At 44.7% G+C, this 21485-nt stretch overlaps 1 protein-coding gene across 2 annotated transcripts in view; it reads left to right on the forward strand.

Annotated features, from left to right (window-relative positions):
- Nucleotides 1-21485, forward strand: part of LOC133653777 (membrane-associated guanylate kinase, WW and PDZ domain-containing protein 3) — a 103951-nt gene that overhangs the window by 81812 nt on the left and 654 nt on the right. For both annotated transcript variants that reach the window (XM_062053454.1, XM_062053453.1), the window contains 7 exons: nucleotides 4053-4116; nucleotides 4185-4607; nucleotides 11593-11793; nucleotides 11863-11939; nucleotides 12018-12164; nucleotides 14123-14261; nucleotides 19163-21485. The exon at nucleotides 19163-21485 is cut by the window's right edge and continues 654 nt beyond it. In XM_062053454.1, the coding sequence (XP_061909438.1) occupies nucleotides 4053-4116; nucleotides 4185-4607; nucleotides 11593-11793; nucleotides 11863-11939; nucleotides 12018-12164; nucleotides 14123-14261; nucleotides 19163-20130 (2019 nt within the window). In that variant the 3' untranslated portion in view covers nucleotides 20131-21485. The remainder of the gene's footprint in view (nucleotides 1-4052; nucleotides 4117-4184; nucleotides 4608-11592; nucleotides 11794-11862; nucleotides 11940-12017; nucleotides 12165-14122; nucleotides 14262-19162) is intronic.

The following is a 21485-nucleotide window of genomic DNA, read 5'->3' on the forward strand; positions in this document are numbered from 1 at the left end:
CAGCTTTTACCTTGGAGAGTGGACTTCTACGGTATCTCCTTCGAGCTGCTTCTCTGTTAAACAAACCTTCAGCAGCTTCTCCAAATTTTCTTGGATAAATGTCCACTGTGGTGCCAGGACCGGCTTCGAAATCAGCGACAGGTGCGTAGATGGCCCACCTGGGCCTGGTTATCTAATCATCTGTCACTCTGTTAAAAGGCAGCAGCCGGGAGGAGAGAGTTGTTAGAGTGGGAGTTGGAGTTGAAGGAGAGTCGGTGCGAAAGCGAGAGAAAATACATTTGCTGAAAAGCCACAAAAAGACTACTTGGAAAAATAAAACGTCATTGTGAATCTGACCTGGACTCTCATGTCAATGCTTGGTGGTCCGAAGAACCCACTGGAGGGCAACCTCCACAATTGTATTTTTGCTGGGGCCTGGACCCTCCTCCCAGCTTTCTTTAGTTATGTCCAAAACCCCGCGTGGCCCCCTGCCGTATAATAATTTGAAAGGCGCAAATCCAGTGGAGGCCTGGGGTACCTCCCGCATTGCAAACAGTAGGGGCTCCAACCATTTATCCCAATTTGGTTTGTTCTCGCGCGTAAATTTACTACGTTTTCAGCGTCTTATTTAGCCGCTCCACCAGCCCGTCAGTTTGTGGGTGGTATACGCTGGTGCGGATCGCTTTAATTCCCAATAATCCGTATAGTTCCTTTATCGTGCGTGACATAAAGGACTTGCCCTGGTCAGTCAGAATCTCTTTCGGGATTCCAACTCGGGAGATGACCTGAAACAGCACTTGCGCCACACTCTTTGCAGAGATGGAGCGCAGCGGCACTGCTTCGGGATACCAGGTTGCGTAATCCACCAGGACTAGCACAAAATAGTATCCCCGTGTGCTTGGGTGGAATGGTCCAATGAGGTGCATGCCAATTCTTTCGAAGGGGACCTCTATGAGGGGCAATGGGCGCAAGGGCGCTTTGGGGGTGGCCACCGGATTGACCAGCTGGCAGTCCGGGCAGGCTGCACACCAGCGGCGCATGTCTGCCCGGATGCCCGGCCAATAGAATTGGACCATTACCCGATTAAGTGTCTTATCATACCCCATGTGGCCAGCCATGGGATTGAAGTGCGCCGCCTGGAAAACCATTTCCCGGTGGCGTTTCGGCACCAACAACTGGGTGATTTTCTCTCCTGACTGAGTGTCATGGCTCACTCGGTATAATCTATCCCTAATGATTGAAAAACGAGGAAATACCCGTGCTGTTCCCGGGTGCACCAGCTGACCATCGATGGAAGCCACCTGGTCCCAGGCCGCATGCAGAGTGTCATCTCGGGACTGCTCGAGGGGAAAATCCTCCGTAGGGTGCCAGTGGGGGTCCGGGGGGGCTTCCCGTGAAGTCCCCGCCGGTTCCCCCTCGGCAGTGTCGGATGAACCCGCGTCGCCACTGAGAACTGCGCGGATATTCCCCTTTCCTACGGTTCGTTAACACACCCCTACACATTGTGTCACTAAACGGTTAAAACCCGGCCAATTTGTACCCAAAATTACGTGGTGCGTAAGGTGCGTACTTACAGCAACCTTGACACTATGCTATTGTCCATCATACCAAATTTCCACTGGCAACACAGGGTACTCGTGCACACCCCCATGAACACATCTAATTTTCACCCGTGTTGCCTGCCTCAAAGCCCCGGGTCGAACCAGGTTCTGGTGGATCATGGACTGCTCGCAGCCTAAATCCACCATTGCCTGGTATGTACCCCCTTGTAACCTTACCGGTATACAGTACGTCTCACCCGGGCCGGGGGAGGGCACTGGAGGGCCGGCCACCCGGATCACCCGCCTCACCTCCACCCGTGGAGGTCCCTGACGTACGTGACTGGGCCACCCACGCCTCCAGCACGCCTGCCCAGGCGTTTGAGGGACCGTCTGCGCAGGAAATGTAATACAAGCAGCAGCCGGGACCTGCGGAGAAAGAGCAGAGGGAGAGTCACACAGGTAGTGGTTCGGGGACGGCGATACCTCCTTCTCCCGTTGCGCTCTCGGTCCGCGGGGTGTACTTCCAGGTGGTCCTCGGCGAGGGTCACCGCTGCTGTCAGGTCCCTGGGCCGGTGATACCGGACCCAGTTTGCTGTCCGCGCTGGGATCGCCTCCACGAATTGCTCCAAAACGAGCTGCTCCATCAGCCGTTCGTCTCCCTCCCTCGACTGCAGCCAGCGCGTCGCCGCCTCCTGGAGTCGTTGACCCAGCACGAACGGGCGGTCCTCTGTCCCCAGGCGCATCGTACGGAACCGGCATTGATGGTCCTTAGCGGTACACCCGGTCCGGTCCAGCACCGCCCTCCTCAGGTCCGGGAAGCACACTCAGGAGGCCGCCGGCAGGCTGAGCGCCGCTCTCTGCGCCTCCCCCGTCAGTAGTGGCAACAGTCTCACTCCCCACTCTTCTTTCGGCCACGCGCATGCCTCTGCCGTGGCCACAAAAATGTCCATGAAGGCATGGGGGTCTTCCCCCTCCCCCATGCGCTGCACGGCGACGGCCGCTGATGTTGGCCGTGCCGTTCCCACCCGGTCCGCCAGCGCCTGCAGGATTTAGCCTTGCTGGGCCATTAGTTGACGGACCACCTCCAGCTGCTGGTTGTTTGGCACGCTCGCCAACTCCGTCAGGGGGTCAGCTTCCATCGCCTCCGGTGGTCCGGCTTGGTTGGGCACCAAATTGTGGAGGTTGCCCTCCAGTGGGTTCTTCGGACCACCAACCATTGACATGAGAGTCCAGGTCACTAACACCCTCCCCGGATTGCTAATAATCAAATGTAAACAATCAAATGCAGATACTTTTTCTTTTTCTTATGCCTTCTGATCGATCTCTCTCTCTCTCTCTCTCTCTCTCTCTCTCTCTCTCTCTCTCTCTCTCTCTCTCTCTCTCTCTCTCTCTCTCTCTCTCTCTCTCTCTATGTCCACTACTTGATGTCCATATCCTCCCCCCCGCCCCCTCCACACCCCTGATTGTACATAATGTAAATAATTCAATGTGATTATCTTATGTGATGACTGAATTATGATGATAGTATAAATGATCGTATATATCTGTATCATGAATCAATTTAAGTGGACCCCGACTTAAACAAGTTGAAAAACTTATTCGGGTGTTACCATTTAGTGGTCAATTGTACGGAATATGTACTTCACTGTGCAACCTACTAATGAAAGTCTCAATCAATCAATCAAAGTCAGATTCACAATGACGTTTTATTTTTCCAAATACAGTCTTTTTGTGGCTTTTCAGCAAATGTCTTTTCTCTCGCTTTCGCTCCGACTCTCCTTCAGCTCCAACTCCCACTCCAACAACTCTCTCCTCCCGGCTGCTGCCTTTTAACAGAGCGACAGGTGATTAGATAACCAGGCCCAGGTGGGCCATCTACGAAGCTGGTCCTGGCACACCCCGCTTCACTGCAGGCCCGCAGGCCACGCCCCCCCCCCCCCACACACACACACATCCACCATTTAGATAGTTTAACATTCTTGCCTGTCGTTAGGCTTAGTATTGTGCAGACTAGCAGTGATACACTCGAACTGCTTCGCCAAGTTCACTCCACACAATTCAATGGATATCATTCAGTTCTTCTCAGCACTGTCCTTTCACATCCAATTTTACCTTACCATGGTTGAAAAACAAATGTTAATGTCTAGCTATAAGATAATGCTAGCGAGTAAGACACAATGTTTTGATTGGATCTTACGGGGTTCATTGTGACGTCACATTAGTTATGTCAACTAGTGATAGGAATGCCTGTAATTACAATTTTAGCTTTCAACTTAAAGCATAAAAATGAGCCAAAAGACAGCTCTTACCTCAAAACACTCTTGAGTTGGGGCACTTTTAAGATGAGGTACCACTGTACTTCAAAACAAACTAGTATGATCTACTGTGTTTTGTTAAAAAGCAATTCCACATCTCCTCTGTCAAATGTCATGTGTGCTCTCCTAAAGCTGAGTTCTAATGGAAGCCCTTTCATCATTGAAAATGTGTTAAAAGTGATTGACCCTTATTTAATACAGCATATTTTTTTCTCAGGTACAAACAGTTCTTCAGGAGCATACCAAACAAGGAGAAGTCATCCTGTTGGTTTTCAGGGGAGGTAAAAACTTTAAAGTCAGGGTTCTTTATAAGACTTATATCTCACATCTTTCTCATTGTTATCATCAGGCATCTATCATTCAACTATTTCTCCCGGCTCCGTTCGGAGACTCCCCCCTCCTCTACTCCACCCTCCTCCCCCACCTGGTGGCTTAGAAAACAACGTCATGCTCATCGATTCCTTTGATTCCTTACTCATGCCCCGTACTTCATTCAGTACCCCTCCGTCCCCAGCCCGGACAAATTCTTCGCTAATCCAGAGCACCAGTTTCTTGGAGTCAATTCCGGTCACTCTGACCATGGAGCCCAAAGACTGGATCAATACAGGTCTGGAGGAAGATGCCGGCAGAGTTACAGAACCCGATTCAGGTCTCGAAATGCGAGAAGACGAAAGAGTGCGACCACTGAGAGGGTTTGAAGTTGAGTTGAGGAGAAAGCCAGGAGAAGGGTTTGGATTTGTCATCGCCTCCCAGGATCTGGAGAACAAAAAAGGTGAGAGACCACTATACCAGATCCTATTCTGTCACATATTTTTAAGTGTCTTTTGAAATACTTAGCATGATTTGGTTTAAAGGCCTACTGAAATGAATTTTTTTTATTTAAACGGGGATAGCAGATCCATTCTATGTGTCCTACTTGATCATTTCACGATATTGCCATATTTTTGCTGAAAGAATTTAGTAGAGAACATCGACGATAAAGTTTTGGTCGCTGATAAAAAAGCCTTGCCTGTACCGGAAGTAGCGTGACGTCACAGGTTGAAGGGCTCCTCACATTTCCCCATTGTTTACACCAGCAGCGAGAGCGATTCGGACCGAGAAAGCGACGATTACCCCATTGATTTGAGCGAGGATGAAGGATTCGTGGATGAGGAACGTGAGAGTGAAGGACTAGAGTGCAGTGCAGGATGTATCTTTTTTCACTCTGACCGTAACTTAGGTACAAGGGTTCATTGGATTCTACACTCTCTCCTTTTTTCTATTGTGGATCACGGATTTGTATTTTAAACCACCTCGGATACTATATCCTCTTGAAAATGAGAGTCGAGAACGCGAAATGGACATTCACAGTGACTTTTATCTCCACGACAATACATCGGCGAAGCACTTTAGCTACGAAGCTAACGTGATAGCATCGGGCTTAACTGCAGATAGAAACAAAATAAATAAACCCCTGACTGGAAGGATAGACAGAAAATCAACAATACTATTAAACCATGGACATGTAACTACACGGTTAATGCTTTCCAGCCTGGCGAAGCTTAACAATGCTGTTGCTAACGAGGCCATTGAAGCTAACTTAGCTACGGGACCTCACAGAGCTATGCTAAAAACATTAGCTATCCACCTACGCCAGCCAGCCTTCATCTGCTCATCAACACCCGTGCTCACCTGCGTTCCAGCGATCGACGGAGCGACGAAGGACTTCACCCGATCATCGATGCGGTCGGCGGCTAGCGTCGGATAGCGCATCTGCTATCCATCTTAAAGTCCTCCTGGTTGTGTTGCTGCAGCCAGCCGCTAATACACCGATCCCACCTACAGCTTTCTTCTTTGCAGTCTTTATTGTTCATTAAACAAATTGCAAAAGATTCACCAACACAGATGTCCAGAATACTGTGGAATTTTGCGATGAAAACAGAGCTTTTTGTATTGGATACTTCCGTTTCAACGATTGACGTCACGCGCATACGTCATCATACATAGACGTTTTCAACCGGCAGTTTTGCGGGAAATTTAAAATTGCACTTTATAAGTTAACCCGGCCGTATTGGCATGTGTTGCAATGTTAAGATTTCATCATTGATATATAAACTATCAGACTGCGTGGTCGGTAGTAGTGGGTTTCAGTAGGCCTTTAAAGAAATTCTAAAAATGACTGGCAGTATCAACATTTAAAGTCCCACAATAGAAGTGCGTACTGTCCTCCTCTAATGTGGCTCTGTTTTAAGTGCACCAAACACCGTTTTTTCAGATTTAAATTCTTCTGCATGCAAGTGTGCATGGTCCATGTTGAACAGTAACTAATCCCTATTTGGAATCTCACTGACATTTTCTGCTTCATGATTATACCTATTAACTGTCTCATATAAAATGACCTTTTGATTGTCCAACACCAATGTTTACTGGTGCTCCCATCAGACAGGACCGTGTATGCCCTGTCTGGCATCTGGAAATGCAACACATCCTGCCTTGAGTAGTTTAATGTGAAGCTCATCCCTGTGACGAATGAGCCCGTTTCTGCATCCCTTGTCTTGTGTTGGCTGCCCTCTGTTCCGCTTTGATGCAGTCTAATTTGCTGTATGGCCCAAGCAAACACACATTTATAAAAAAAAATGTCATGGCCAGATCGATGTCATAGGTGCACATGTCCCCCGAACCTCCATCTTCATTGTGTCCTTACTCACCCTTTCATTTCTCACTTGTCATGTCACAGAAAGAAGTCCTCTCTGTCACTCGACATCACACTTTTTCTTCATCACCGACCCCCCCATCCTTTCCCATCTCCTTTTATCGCCTCTGCTCTTCCATCATTTTTCCTCACCGGCCCTCTCTCTCTTTCTCTCGATCTCTCCCTCGCCACCCCTTTACTCTGCAGTAAAAATGTCCCGTCTGGTTTTTCGAAAGATTAAAACTCAGCCTTCCTCCTCCTCCCACCCACCTCCTGCTCTCTCCATCGCTGGCTGAATGCTTAAGAGAAATGCTACTCTCGTACAGAAGAGAAAAACACACGATGGGACAGCCTCTGTTTTAGCCCCATTTAACCATTACGTTTGAGCATCAGCACCTTGGAGAGAGATCCCAGTTGGATCGAGGAGTTATTTTTTCCTCCTTTTTAGCCCATGCTATTAGGAGAGCCATGCTGGAGAGACTACAGTCCGCTTTGAGAACTGTGAAGGAGTCTAAACGTAATTATTTGCTTCGTTTGCTTCTCCTATCATGATTTTGAGCAGACGGGTGAGCTTGTTTGGTGTTGGTTTGCTGCAGTGTTTTGTCTGTTTATTCAGTTTTACGCATCAGCTGAGAGCTTTTCATTGTAACTCAGAAGTTTGCTCTGTCAGACGTGTTGACTGTGGCCATGTGGAACTTGGATCCACATGCCGACATGTTTCTGAATAGCTATAGGTATAAATGATGTTACATGCTACTGGCCTTCAGGAATGTATTGGGCCCATTAGTGGGCAATGAAATGAACAGCTTTAACAGATATGACAGATGCTGTTCAGTGAAGATTAACAGGCACTCTCTCATCTGGGATGTGTGGTTAGCATTATCAGACTGCAAGACACCGCTATATGGAGTGTATGTTTTTCCATAATGGTTGGAGATGGTGGTACCTCTTCTGAGCGGTGGTCATTGCAGCAGAGCGCTGTTGCTGTTTGGGCTACTAGGCATGATGCAGTGAGATTACTCTGGACAGGACAACATGGACTGCCAGGGGGAAAGACAATTTGATATGAAGCAGCCCATTTGGATGCATGTGTGTGTGTGTGTGTGTGTGTGTGTGTGTGTGTGTGTGTGTGTGTGTGTGTGTGTGTGTGTGTGTGTGTGTGTGTGTGTGTGTGTGTGTGTGTGTGTGGCTGAGCACATGTGTGAGTCATCATACGTGCACGTGAGAAAGGCTTTCGCATGTGCGCTTGTGTATTTGGCAGAGGTCAACGTTCCACTGTTGTATTATATGTGGTAAGAAGACTATTTGCAAAGCTGCCTCTGCTCTGATTTGACCTGATTGCCATCTCTGCCCGTGCCACTCAGATGAAGCCCGGAATGAACAGTTGTCTCATGGGCTCTGAATTAGAGGCAGTGACTGGCTCGACAGACATAGATCTCTTATGACACACAGCTTACTAACAACCATTTACAACATGTGTGCCTAAAGTCTGGACGCAAAAGAAATGTGTTATTTCATTGAGTTCACCTGAATTTTACAAAGTGCACAAAGTTGAAGGTGTTTTTAAATCAATATTCCATTTGAATAAAATGTAAAAAAAATATATTTTTGGAAAATGTTCATTTTTCGGTACATGCAGTAGGTCTGCAAAGAAGGGATAAAACTGGCAATTTTAATAATGGAAGCACTTTGGGTAAGGAGGTGATTTGTGCCACATTGAAATAAATAGTTCATGCTGCTCTATCGGTTAAACAGGGACTTGAGAAGGGCCAGCTGTTGCCAGCAAAAGGTAGTACAGTTGCAAAAAAAGAATGTGAACCCTTTGGCATGTACTTTGCACAAATTGGGCATAACATGTGTTCTGGTCTTCATCTAAGTCACAACAATAGACAAACACAGTCTGCTTAAACTAATACTGCACAAATATGTTTTAGTTTTTTATTGAACACAATATGTAAACATTGACAGTGCAGGTTGGAAAAAGTATGTGAACCCTTAAGCTACTGACTTCTCTGAGAGTCAATAGGAGCCAGGAGTCAGCCAACCTTGAGTACAACCAATGTGATTAGATTGCAGGTGTTGGTTTAAACTGCACTGCCTTATAAAAACAAACCAGTTTGCTGTTCTCAGGAAGTATTGCCGGATGTGAACAGTTGTGTCGCCCAAAAGCGCTTTCTGAAAACCTATGCTCAAGAATTGTTGACTTGCATGAAGATGGAAAAGGTTACAAAAGTATCTCTAAAAGCCTTGATGTCCATGTGTCCATGGTAAGACAAATGGAGAACGTTCAGCACTGTTGCTACTCTCCCTAGGCGTGGTGGTTCGGTAAAGATGGCCGCAAGAGCACAGCACAGAATGCTCAATTAGGTGAAAAAAAATCTGAGAGTGTCAGCTAAAGACTTACAAAAAACGCTGGTACATGCTAACATTTTGTTGATTAATCAACAATAAGGAAAACATTAAACAAGAATGGAGTTCATGGGAGGACACCACAGAGGAAGCCATTGCTGTCAAAGAAAAACATTGCACTATGTGTGGAGTTTGCAAAAGAGGTCTTAGATGTTCCACAGTACTACTGGTAAAATATTCTGTGGACAAATGAAACCAAAATGTAGTTGTTTAAAAGGAACACACAACGCTATGTGTGGAGAAAAAAGGCACATCACACCAACATCGAAACCTCATCCCCACGATGAAATATGGTGGAGGGGGCATCATGGTTTGGGGTGGCTTTGCTGTCTTAGGGTCTGGACGGGTTGCTGTCAACAACATAAAAATGAATTCCCAATTGTATCAAGACATTTTGCAGGAAATCTTAAGACCATCTGTCTGCCAACTGAAGCTCAATTGAGGATGGGTATTGCAACAGGACAGTGACCTAAAGTGTAAAAGTAAAGAAAATACGCCTTCTAGAGTGACCCCATCAGAGTCCTGACCACAACCTGATTGAGATGCTGTGGCATGACCTCAAGAGAGTGATTCACACCAGACATCCCAAGCATAAAACAGTTTTGTAAACAGGAATGGTCCAAAACACCTCCAGACCATTGTACAGGTTTGATCTGCAACTACAGGAAACATTTGGTTTAGGTTATTTCTGCCAAACTAGGGTCAAGCAGTTATTAAATCCAAAGGTTCACATACTTTTTCCAACCTGCACTGTTAATGTTTACATTTTGTGTTTAATAAAAAAATGAAAACATTTTTTTTTTGTTCGGTATTGGTTTAAGCAGACTGTGTTTGTCTATTGTTGTGACTTAGATGAAGATGAGATCCCAAAGGGATACGTTTTCTTGCAATTGTATATAGAGACTGAGGACGATTTTTATGATGAAAACATGTTAATTAAGAAACATTCAAGCACATTTATAATAAAATGTAATGATAATAAATGGAAAATAATAAATGTAAACACATTTAATGATTTTAGACAAATGAGGGTTATTCGCTTTAATGGAAGGATGACACTATGGTTATAATTCATAAATACATGTGACTGGTTTAGAAATCTGAAAAACAGAATTATTCTGATTAACACAACACACATTGGAACTACAATACTACAATAATGAAAACAAGAATGAGAATATGATTTACTAAATGACTCAATAACCGCTGTAATTATTCCTTTATGAAATGTATTATTGTAGTTTAATCCATCATCACTTCTAAATGTAATAGGTGGCTAGTAAGGCTGTAACGATGAATTAATAAATTGATTAATCCATCCATTTTCTACCGCTTGTCCCTTTTGGGGTCACGGGGGGTGCTGGAACCTATCTCAGCTTTATTCGGGCGGAAGGCGGGGTACACCCTGGACAAGTCGCCACCTCATCACAGGGCCAACACAGATAGACAGACAACATTCACACTCACATTCACACATTAATTGATTAATCAATTAGAAAAAAGCTTTGATTTATATGTTCTTACTTCGATTAATGAGTGTAACTCATAAGAATATATTAAATCAGATCCACATTGAACGTGAAATATGCGGACATATTTTCCACACGGCCGCTGCAATAGAGCACACATGGGAGTGGTGGTGTGTGGTTGCTTTGAGCTGTGTCAGCAAACAGCGGAGATTTTTTGTTTTTTTATCCTTATTAATGCACACGTGTCAAAAGTGCAATATCAACGTCGATGATATGTATTTATTTAAAAAAAGAAGAAGGTTGTGGCAAGCAAAAACGTAATTGTTTATTTTCAACTATTTTCCTTAAAATACGCATTGAGGCTACAATGTGTTTTATCTGATACTTTAACTAATCGATAGATGACTCGATGACTAAAAAAATCAATAACTGCATCCCCAGTGGCAAGTAATGTAAACTTTTTAAGATACATGAAGATCTTCCCACACAAAGAAAAAGAGAGGCAAAAAGCTAAGTAAATAAATAGATAAATAAAACAGATTTTAGCTGGTGCTGCAGCAGATAAACGAAAAACTAATTTTTCTCCTCATCCTGTAAGTACCGAAGAATTAATCTGCAATACAAATGATCACACAAAAAATAGGACAAATTGAGTTTGTGGTACATGTAGTGAATAAGGCGCGCCCCACTTCTTATCCATGCTGAGAGATGATGGTGCACATTATCCCAAACAAAGGAAAATACATTTTGTGTTGCCAACACGTAACTGCAGTGGCTTACTAATGGGGGAGCTGCAGGTTGCAGCATCCCATAAGAGCTGAGCACTAAAATAACCAATGTGATTAAAGATAAAAGTAAATATCAAAAGTTTGGCTCTTTGACAGATTTGGGGTATGATAAATTATCACAAGAAAGTTTGTGTCCTGTGGCAGTTTGCACCTGAGCAGCAAGGCGGTGCATATGAAGGCTGCTGTGTCAGCCGTTGGAGAGATTAGTTGACAGATGGGCTGAAAGAAAAGATGTGTATTTCAAGGAGACACTGGGAGGTGTGGAGAAAAAGAAGTCATTTAATGTAAACCACCATGCGCAGCCCAACTGCACTTCAAATCAATTTCAAATAGGAATCCAGTTTTATGCACTAAGGCTGATCATATCAAGGTAAAAGACATTTCAACTCTGTGTACGGATGTTTTTCATTCCCTCTGTAGCTGCATCTCTCCTTCCCCACCGTTTTGTGACGGTACGCAGAGGTAGCCCAGCATCTAAAAGCGGTCAGATTCGGCCCGGAGATCGATTGGAGGCCGTAGAAGGACGCTCAGTAGTGACCCTTCCTCATCGAGAGCTAGCTCAGATCCTACGGCGTGCAGGAAACAGTCTACGCCTCACTATTGTCCCCCGGCCCAGCACCTGTAAGCCCAAATACACTTTCACAATCTCTTTACTTGAGATTGAACCTTTCTGGTATGACACTCCTACAGATTTAACAGGGCTTTCGGAACCCACTGAGTATGATCCTGGTCACAGAAGCAGAAAGGGTCAGCGTTCACGACCGAAAGTGAGTGCTGCATAGGGAAGACATGTTTGATTTTATGATTCAAGTCCACATTTACACGCTTTCGACTCTCCCTTCCAGCGTGACTCCAGGTATTACAGCCTTGACCTGGATCGCGGCGCCTCTGGCTTTGGGTTTAGTCTCAGAGGGGGAAGTGAGTACAACATGGGCCTCTATGTCCTGGGACTAATGGAGGGAGGGCCAGCCTCACACAGCCAAAAGATGCAGGTGAGTGACCTAGCAGTGGTTGGAGACAGTCTCTGAAATAAAACTAACAATTGCTAATAACAACAGAGCATGGTCTGTGCGTGGGGCCCATGATCCCTAAGGGGCCTCATTTTGTGTAAAGAAGTGCATTCAAAATGTCAGCAAACAATCCTTGCCAATTCTTGATCCGCCACTGATAATATAATGGCACATTTGACTTTCTCACCCAGGCAGCACGGTGATACAGGGGTTAGTGCATGTGCCTTACAATATGAAGGTCCTGGGTTCGATCCCAGAGATAGGCTCCAGCGCCCCCCGCGACCCCAAAAAGGACAGGCGGTAGAAAATGGATGGGTGGATGGACTTTCTCACCCTTCTCCTTGGCGCACAGTGTTAGTGCTAGTCTTGCAGTGGTACTGATTTCAAGTCCCTATTAGATATGTGTCAGCAAAGTTTACACATTTATGTCAAAAGTGTTATTTTTCACAAAAAAATATTTATTATTGAGCATTTTCTTTCTTGTTTTAGTACAAATGGTGCATCAAAGTAAACTTAAGTTTGATTAAAAATGTACAAAACATTTTCACATAAATAAATTAGTTGTGAAAAATATAATGCCCCAATATCGCCAGGGGTGGCCCTGACAATTATTTTAAGAGGATCCATGATGATTTCAATTTACATTTAAACACTTTATTATGGTCTATAAGATGTATTAAATATGCTGTAGTGTAAATTTTGCATAAATATTTCTCCACAGTTATATTCAATACCTACTTTCAGCATATGTACAAAATTATTGTTTGTGGAGGCGTTCCCAGATTGCAAACGAAACAACGCCCCATCCTCTTCAAAGGTATCATAAATTATCTTTTGAAAATACGAAGGTCCTGGGTTCGATCCCCGGGCTCTGGGTCTTTCTGTGTGGAGTTTGAATGTTCTCCCCGTACTCCTCCCACCTGCAAAGACATGTACCTGGGGATAGGTTGATTGGCAACACTAAATTGGCCCTAGTGTGTGAATGTGAGTGTGAATGTTGTCTGTCTATCTGTGTTGGCCTTGCGATGAGGTGGCGACTTGTCCAGGGTGTACCCCGCCTTCCTGCAGCTGATATAGGCTACAGCAACCCCCGCGACCCCAAAAGGGACAAGCGGAAGAAAATGGATGGGTGGATGGACTTTTTCACCCTTCTCCTTGGTGTTAGCTCTAGTCTTGCAGTGGTACTGAGTTCAAGTCCCTATTAGATATGTGTCTGCAAAGTTTACAAATTTATGTAAAAAGTGTTATTTTTCACAAAAAAAAAAAAATTATTGGGCATTTTCTCTCTCGTTTTAGTACAAAACATGCATTAAATTAAACTTAAGTTTGATTAAAAATGTACAAAACATTTTCACATAAATAAAATAGTTGTGAAAAATACAATGCCCCAATATATCGAGGGATGGCCCTGACAATTGTTTTAAGAGGATCTATGATGATTTCAATTTACATTTAAACACTTTATTATGGTCTATAACATGTATTAGATATTCTTTGGTGTAAATTTTGCATACATTTTTCTCCACATTTATATTCAATACCTACTTTCAGCATATGTACAACATTTTTGTTTGTGGAGGCGTTCCTAGATTGCAAACGAAACAACGCCCCATCCTCTCCAAAGGTATCATAATTTATATTTTGAAAATGTACACTTTTGACTACATATATTGAAAACAAACATCACTGTTATTTTTTCCCGGATACGTTTGAAAATGAACTTCATAAACATTAGTGTATATACAGATTCACCTTGTCACAACATTAGGTACACTTGCCCACATTTAGCAGCATTTACGTCACTGTATGTCACACGTCGGTGTTATTGTGCCATTGTGCCAAGATTAGATGCAAATAATTCTTCATCCTACCTTTTTTGTTTTTCCTCATAGCCTGAAGCCCTCAGGCTGATAACTTCAAGTGTTTTCATTCTTGTGCAGGTGAGTGACCAGCTTGTGGAGATCAATGGTGACAGCACAGCGGGGATGACCCACAGTCAGGCTGTGGAGCAGATCCGCAGAGGAGGCCACCACATTCATCTGGTCCTCAAGAGAGGAAATGGATACGTGCCTGACTATGGTAAGAAGGAGAGGAAGGGTTTGGGAGTATCGTTATTGAGATATAACTTTTAGGAAAATCCTTGCATGAGATTTCAAACTGCTTGTTCTATAATACTGTATACCCTTTCCTATCTGTAATTCACCCACAAACTAATTTTCTCATGTGCTGTACATGTTTTCTTCTCCAAACACGGCTGCTCTTTCTGTTTTCCTTCTCTTTCGGTCTTTTTCCCAATTTCTCTTTCTCTTTCTCTCAGTGGAGCTGTCCAGTTTGTCTCTTTGTATGACCAACTCCAAATCAGGCGAGCCTTGCTTTTATGTCATTGGACGGACAGAGAATACGCGGTTGGTAATGGTTCCTGTTAGTTCTCCCATTTTCTGTCTCTCTACATCTCTATGCTCACTAATCACTTTTGTCTTCACTGACAGAATCTTCACAATTGTTTTTATACATCCCATTGAAACATTCTAAACAACTTGTCTACTTTACCTCCAAACTTAATTATAGTTTGAGGTGATACAATATGGTAGAGTAAGTACACCCTTCACATTTCAGGAAACATTTTATTACATCCTCTAAATAGACAATATTATAAAAATAAAACATGGATGCACTTAGAGTAGTCAATGTGCTTCTTGTATACATGTACTGTTGTCTGGATTTAAATAAAAACACAGCCATTATTGTCTAACTATAGTTGGCAACAAAAGTGAGTACACCTTACAGTAAACATTGTAACAGTACAGTGATTAAGGAGACGGCACTGAGATAGGGACGTCGTTAAGCTTGCAGCGTATTTATTTGCACGAATGTGCGACGTGTGTAATTAAGCCAAATATGTGGTGTGTGACTATGCGAAGCGATTATCTGTTGAGTGTTACCGGGAGGTGTTGAAGGTGCGTGTTGAGGAAGGTGCGGAAGTCCAGAAGGAGCAATGCAGGTTCGGAGGTCTGTGGGCAAGCAAGAGGTCAATGGCAGGAGAGAGGCGTCAGAGTCCGTGTCCAGCCGAGAGGTTGAGATCCAGGAAAGCAGCAAGAAGACAGGAGGGAATCTGGGTAGACGAGACACACAACTTGAATCCAGGGAACGAAGAGGACCTGCAGGGTGACGACACAGGACAGGACACAATGAGCACCAAGGAAGCACATAGGCGAGGAAAGCTGGGGACGTGTGAGGCTTACTGTACTGGTACAAGTAGCTACGTTCTGGCACTGGAACGTAGGATCCGCTGGCTTATGAAGGCAGGGGAGCTTTCATCAGCATCAGGTGTGTTGATTGTAAATTACGTGCAGCCGCGCGACGGAGCGGCTGCAGCATGAGAGGAACGCCCGTGGGCGTGTCCAGCGGTCCGAGCACACAGCTGTATGTGCGGCGGCAGGTGCTTGAGCCGTAATAAACATGTCCAAATTGTCTCTAAAGTGTCAACACTTAGTGTGAGCACCATTGTTATCTAGCACTGCTTTAATTCACCAAATCTGCATAGTTGTTACTCTTATCCAAGTCCACCCCTTCATGATAACATCACAGAGCATCTTCTTTTGCATAACTGATGCTAACGCTATGTCGTGAAGCCAAGCCCTTCTTTCCAACTGCTAAGAGTGGGCTTTGTAGAGGGCAGCCAGTGATTATGTGCACAGTAGTCTGCTCAGGCTTGCCACACTTGAATGCCGTATTGTCCGATAGGTTCCACAACTTCAGAGAAGACTTGAAGCAGTCAACCCCAGTGCTCAGACGATATAACGAGGTCAAAACCTCCTCCTGGATCCTGAAAGTATAGGGGAATACCAGTGTTGGGTTGGTTACTGAAAACCTGTAACTTGTTACAGGTATTAGTTACTTTATTTCAAAAGTAACTCAGTTACTAACTCAGTTACTTACACCAAAAAGAAATGCGTTACTGTGAAAAGTAACTAGTTTTTTTTTCTTCTTTTTTTTTAAAGCTCCCATTAATGCCCTTTTAGCCTTCATTTCAGTACTGTTATTGCACTGGAGAATAATACAATCTGTTGATTAACTTGACATGCATTTTTATTTTCCTTTTAACATAATTAATGAAAAACAGTGCAACATAAAAAGGCATTTCTCCTTTCTTTAAACTTGGACCAATGACCATTAATAAAAAACAACTTAAAGTGCAACATAAGAAGGCACATCATCTTCCTTGAATCATAGATAGTGAAATAAAGCCTGACATCTGGAGTGATGCTGCTGTCTTCCACACTTGGAGCCATTGATTGAATCCTTGTTTTCAGTGGCAGGATCATTGACACAGATGGTGAAGTTTCAGTGCTCAGTAGAGATGTAACAGTTTTGAGGGGTTTAAGCACCAGGAGGACCTCCTCTGCCACTCTCACATCATCATCAGACAGGGTGATGATGTCTTTGACATTTGTCTTCAGGGTCTTGTGGGTCAATGCAGAGTATACAGCTGCCTGCTGCTCCAACATATCATAAGTGGAGTTCCACCTCGTTGGGACATCATGTATGAGCTTATGAGTAGGCAGCTTTAGCATTTCTTGCTTTGTCTTAAGCACATGAGCAGCTGTTGTGCTTGGGTGGAAGTAGTTAACCTCCTTCCTGATCCTCCCGAGGAGGCGCTCCATCCTATTGACTGAGATTCCCTTCTGTGATGCCAAATTCACTACATGTGCAAAGCACCTACCTGTGGTCCCAGTCCTGCCTCATTCACTGCATTTATTTTATTTCTGACATTATCACGTGTGACTGGGATATCTTTATCTTCCATTCCTCCACTGCTTGTGTCAGTACCTGCGCAAGGTGACTCTCGTAGAGGAGGCGTGTCTTCTCATCTCCCAGTCTGCTGTGATGAAGTGAGCGTTTATCGTCACATAGTTCCCCTGGACATCCACCAGTCTGTCTTGAGCGCAACAGATGATGCTCGGGATAGTTCATCCACAACTTTTTTCTTTTCCTGCTCATAAAGATTTGGCACAATCTTATCGCTGAAGTGGGTGCGTGACGGGATGTCGTAACGTGGCTCAAGCACATTCAGCATGTGTTTAAAACCCTCGTTTTGCACAACCGAGTCTGCACCTATAAACACACCGATTAAATGCTGCGGGGCGTTGAAGCTCCTCAGTTACTCCGCTCGCCATGACCACGCTGTGTGTGGACTGAACGTGCGAACAACTTTTTTTTTTGTTTCATATATCAAACCGCGGATCACGTATGTGCCGAACCGAAGATATTGATCCGAACGGATCACGGATCAATGTTGATCCATTGCACCACTAGTAAACACAGACACTGGTGGTAGTTGGTTGGGCCGTAGGCGCAAATCGGCAGCCACAATTCCGTCAGTCTACCCTAGGGCAGCTGTGGCTGCAAATGTAGCTTACCAGCATCAATGTATGAATGTTGAGTGAATGAATGATGGGTTTTCAGGTTTTTGTAATGCGATTTAAGTGTCTAGAAAAAACGCTTTTTGCTTTACATGTTGGAATTCATGTTTGAACCGCAGTGCTCTAGTGCTGACAGTACTCATGCAGCCCCCATTGTGACGATCTGTCACTTCACTTTTGGTGGTGGTTCCTGGTTTGGTGTTTGTTTCCTGTCGGCGCTCTTATTTTGTTCCCCCTCCTGCTTTTCTCCCTAAGCGCTCGTTTCCCTCACCTGTCTCTGATTGGCAGCCTGGCACATCTGGTTGCAGTTGCCAATCAGGCGGCTATTTATGCCTGCCTCGCCTGTTCCTCAGCGCTCGAGGATTGAATATGTTAAGAACCTCTGTTGCATACATGACTGCTTCTCCTCTGTTAAATATATTAAAATCGTCTTACCTGCTCGTTGTTCTCCTGGTTCCTGCATCTTGGGGTCACAAATACCGCAGCCATGCGGGTTCCCAACACCCATGATGCTACCACCACCATGCTTGACTGTAGGTAATCTGTTACGGTACAAGGGGGGGGAGACTGCACAGAATGCAGGGACGTAGTTTTAGCTCTATTTCTTAATATTTACAATAGTATGGAGTGTGAAACTAATCCAAAATGTGTATGTGAGACTATGTGTAGTGATTATGTGTTGAGTGTTACCAGTAGTGTTGAGCAAGAGGCGGAAGTCCAAGGGGGAAAGGCAAGCTTGGAGATCCAGAGACAGGCAGAAGGTCTGGGGCAAGAGGGAGGCGTCAAAGTCCGTGTCCAGGCGGGAGGTCGAGATGCAAAGAGGCAGCCAGGGGAACCATAGGGAATACGGGTAGACGAGACACACAGCTCGTCGTCAGGGAACGGAGGAATGCTGCTGGAACGAAACTGGAACACGAGACAAAAGAAACACGGAGGAGGAGAAATCACAGAGAGAGCGTGAGCATAGAGCTTGACACGAATTGGCTTACTGTACGAAACAGGAAACTACGTTCTGGCCCGGAACACAGGTTTGCACTGGCTTAAGAAGCCCAGGAAGCTCATCAGCGACAGGTGTGTAGAGTCCTGATTGACTGCAGATTGAATGCAGCCGCCTGCTGCAGCCGGAGTGTCGCGCGCAAGTGCGCGCTTGGAGGTGCGCTCAGCGCAGCACGCAGATGAATGCGCACTGGAATGCGCCCGGACCGTGACACAATCACTATTTAACTATTTAAATGTTAATGGCTTTGTTGAGTTATTTTCAGTAGATAGTGAATCTATACTGCTATACGAGCTGTACACTGACTACTCTAATTTATATACCGCCTTCCCTTGAGAACATGTACTGCAACAAACATGTTGTTGCATTGTAAGGGGTGTGCTCAGGTATGGATTATGTAGAGTTGCATACATGAATACATTAAAAGAAGCTGAGTGAAGCATCTCAATGACAAAGCATTAAAACACTAATTGTACACTTTCACATCAAATTGCACATATTTCAAATATGAGTCTGTTACTTTCTTACTTAAAATGTTTTGACCTTTATTCATTCCCCAGGCCGTAAACACAGAATCACCTCCCCCTCCCACCTGCGTCACCCCCGGGAGCAGGGTATGGCTGCAGTAAACTCTACCAGGCAAAGGGGGCGCCGCTCCAAGCAGAAGCGGAGAAGCAAGTCTTTGGACGCACGGGAGAAAGGAACAGGAAGGAGAAGAAGGCATTCAGGAGGTCGCTCGGGGTTAAATAACCCCAACTTGGACCCTGTGGAGGATGAGGGGGGTCAGCGAGAGAACTCTCGGAAAGCCAGGAGGAAAACAAGAAAATCTCAGAGTTTGCCCAAGGACGCCCTGTCGTTGTATGATAGTGATGCTGAGAAAGTGACAGAAGGGGGCAGAAAAGGTGAGCGAGGAAGGAGCAGAGAGAGGCTGGGTAGGAGAGAGGAAGTAGAGGAATGTGTACAGGTGGAGAGGCAGGATGTAACTCCTGTAGAGGAAAGGGTCGCAGAAAAGGCAGAAGAAGTAATAGAGGAAGTGAATCTGGAGAGAGGAGACAGCTCGGAGAATGTTGTGCTGTCAATTCCTAGTCATTCCAAAAAGCTTCCCTGGCCCAAAGAGGAGTCTGAGGAGGAGCAAGATGAAAACTGGGAAGTGGCAGCAGGCTACCATGAGATGAAGCAGCTGCAAGGCTGGCTGTATGATGAAGAGGGTGAAGATAGGCTCCTAGAGGTTGAGGAAGATCAGAGAACAGATGATGCACACAACAGACCTTTGTCAAGTGATGCTGTGATCCACGCACAGAGGAAACCATTCTCCTTCCTCACTTCCTCGCTTTCTTTACATCAACTGACGGATGATGAGTCAGAGTCCGGAGGCAGCCAATCAGACGACAGTGTGTCCGCCGCCAGCATCTCAGGCCTCTCTCTGGCCGCCGCAGAAGCCGGCGGGCGCAGGGCCGTGGTGCTGCCAGGTGGCTGGCTCATGCCCAGCCAGCAGAGGGTGGCTCGTGACCTGGCTGAGAACTTTTAAAGCAGACGGGGCAGGGTGGACACTGGAACAGGAAGTAGAGCAGGCCGCAGCAGGGATGTCATTTTTCATTTCTGCAACAGTCACCTTTCTTTTAGAGTGATGGAATTTGTATGTGTTATTAATACCAATGCACTTATCCATTCTGCTTAGCAATCCAGTTGTTTATATGTTGAGTAATTGTGAGTGACTTTAGCAGTCTATAAATAACTAAATAAGAGAATATTTGAGCAAGATACATTTCTATTTTTATTTCAAAGAAAAAATTAGACTGCAGACTATTTGCCTTGACGTGTGTGTTAGCTCATTACAATATTTATTTGCTGTTATATATGACAGACACACTTCTCACTTGTGAGACGGCATCTTTTTCTTTTTTTCCCTATCATTCACAAGCCTTGGGTAAGACAAGAACACATATGGTTTTCTTTTTTTAATGCATTCTAACTAGTAAATGTATGCCAACAAAATTCTGCTTACAATGAAGCCTATGTGAGTCGCTCTATTCTGCCTATAAAGCGCCTAAAAAAATATCTAAACACCTCCAAAGTTTGTATACACGCTGTAAGTAATGTAGTAATAGGCACACTCATAATAACATGAACTATTTACAGTACATATTTTGCTCATTTTAAGCACATGCGGCGCATTCATTTTACAAATACATCAGAATGTTCGCTTTTTCCTTCGATATCATCGAGTACGACCTACTGCAGACTTCATGAGAGTCAACAAACATAATAAAACATCACTTACTGTACAATGTATGCTGTCATTAGGATGCCAGCTGTTAGGATGTTGATATATTCTCATTTAGGTAAAGAATGACTCATTCTGCTCGCTCACACCGGTGAATGAATGTTGAATGAATGGTAGGTGGTGGTCGGAGGGGCCGTAGGCGCAAATTGGCAGCCACGCTTCCGTCAGTCTACCCCAGGGCAGCTGTGGCTACGAAAGTAGCTTACCACCACCAGGTGTGAATGAATGATGGGTTTTTAACATGTAAAGCGACTTTGGGTACTTAGAAAAGCGCTATATAAATCCCAGGTATTATTGTTATTATAATTCTCGCAGAGCTAAAAGAGGGGTGGTACCAAGCCTCTTATTGTGTCTTTCTGGCAATTTCTGGGTGTAAATTGGACGCCATTGTTGACCAACTTGAAGGATTAGGTCCTCATCCAAGGTGAGAGGCTTTATTTATTAACTTTCAGTAGCTCCAAGGTGAGAAAGCAGCTCACCAGCTGATGATGTCAATATAGCATTACAGGCGAGTTAGCTCTATGTGATCACGGCGCAGCTAAAAAATAGTTTGTGTTAGTGCTTATAATAACAATATCACTAATACTTGGTTAATATTC

The sequence above is a fragment of the Entelurus aequoreus genome, linkage group LG07 (assembly GCF_033978785.1).
Source record: "Entelurus aequoreus isolate RoL-2023_Sb linkage group LG07, RoL_Eaeq_v1.1, whole genome shotgun sequence".
NCBI lineage: Eukaryota > Metazoa > Chordata > Actinopteri > Syngnathiformes > Syngnathidae > Entelurus > Entelurus aequoreus.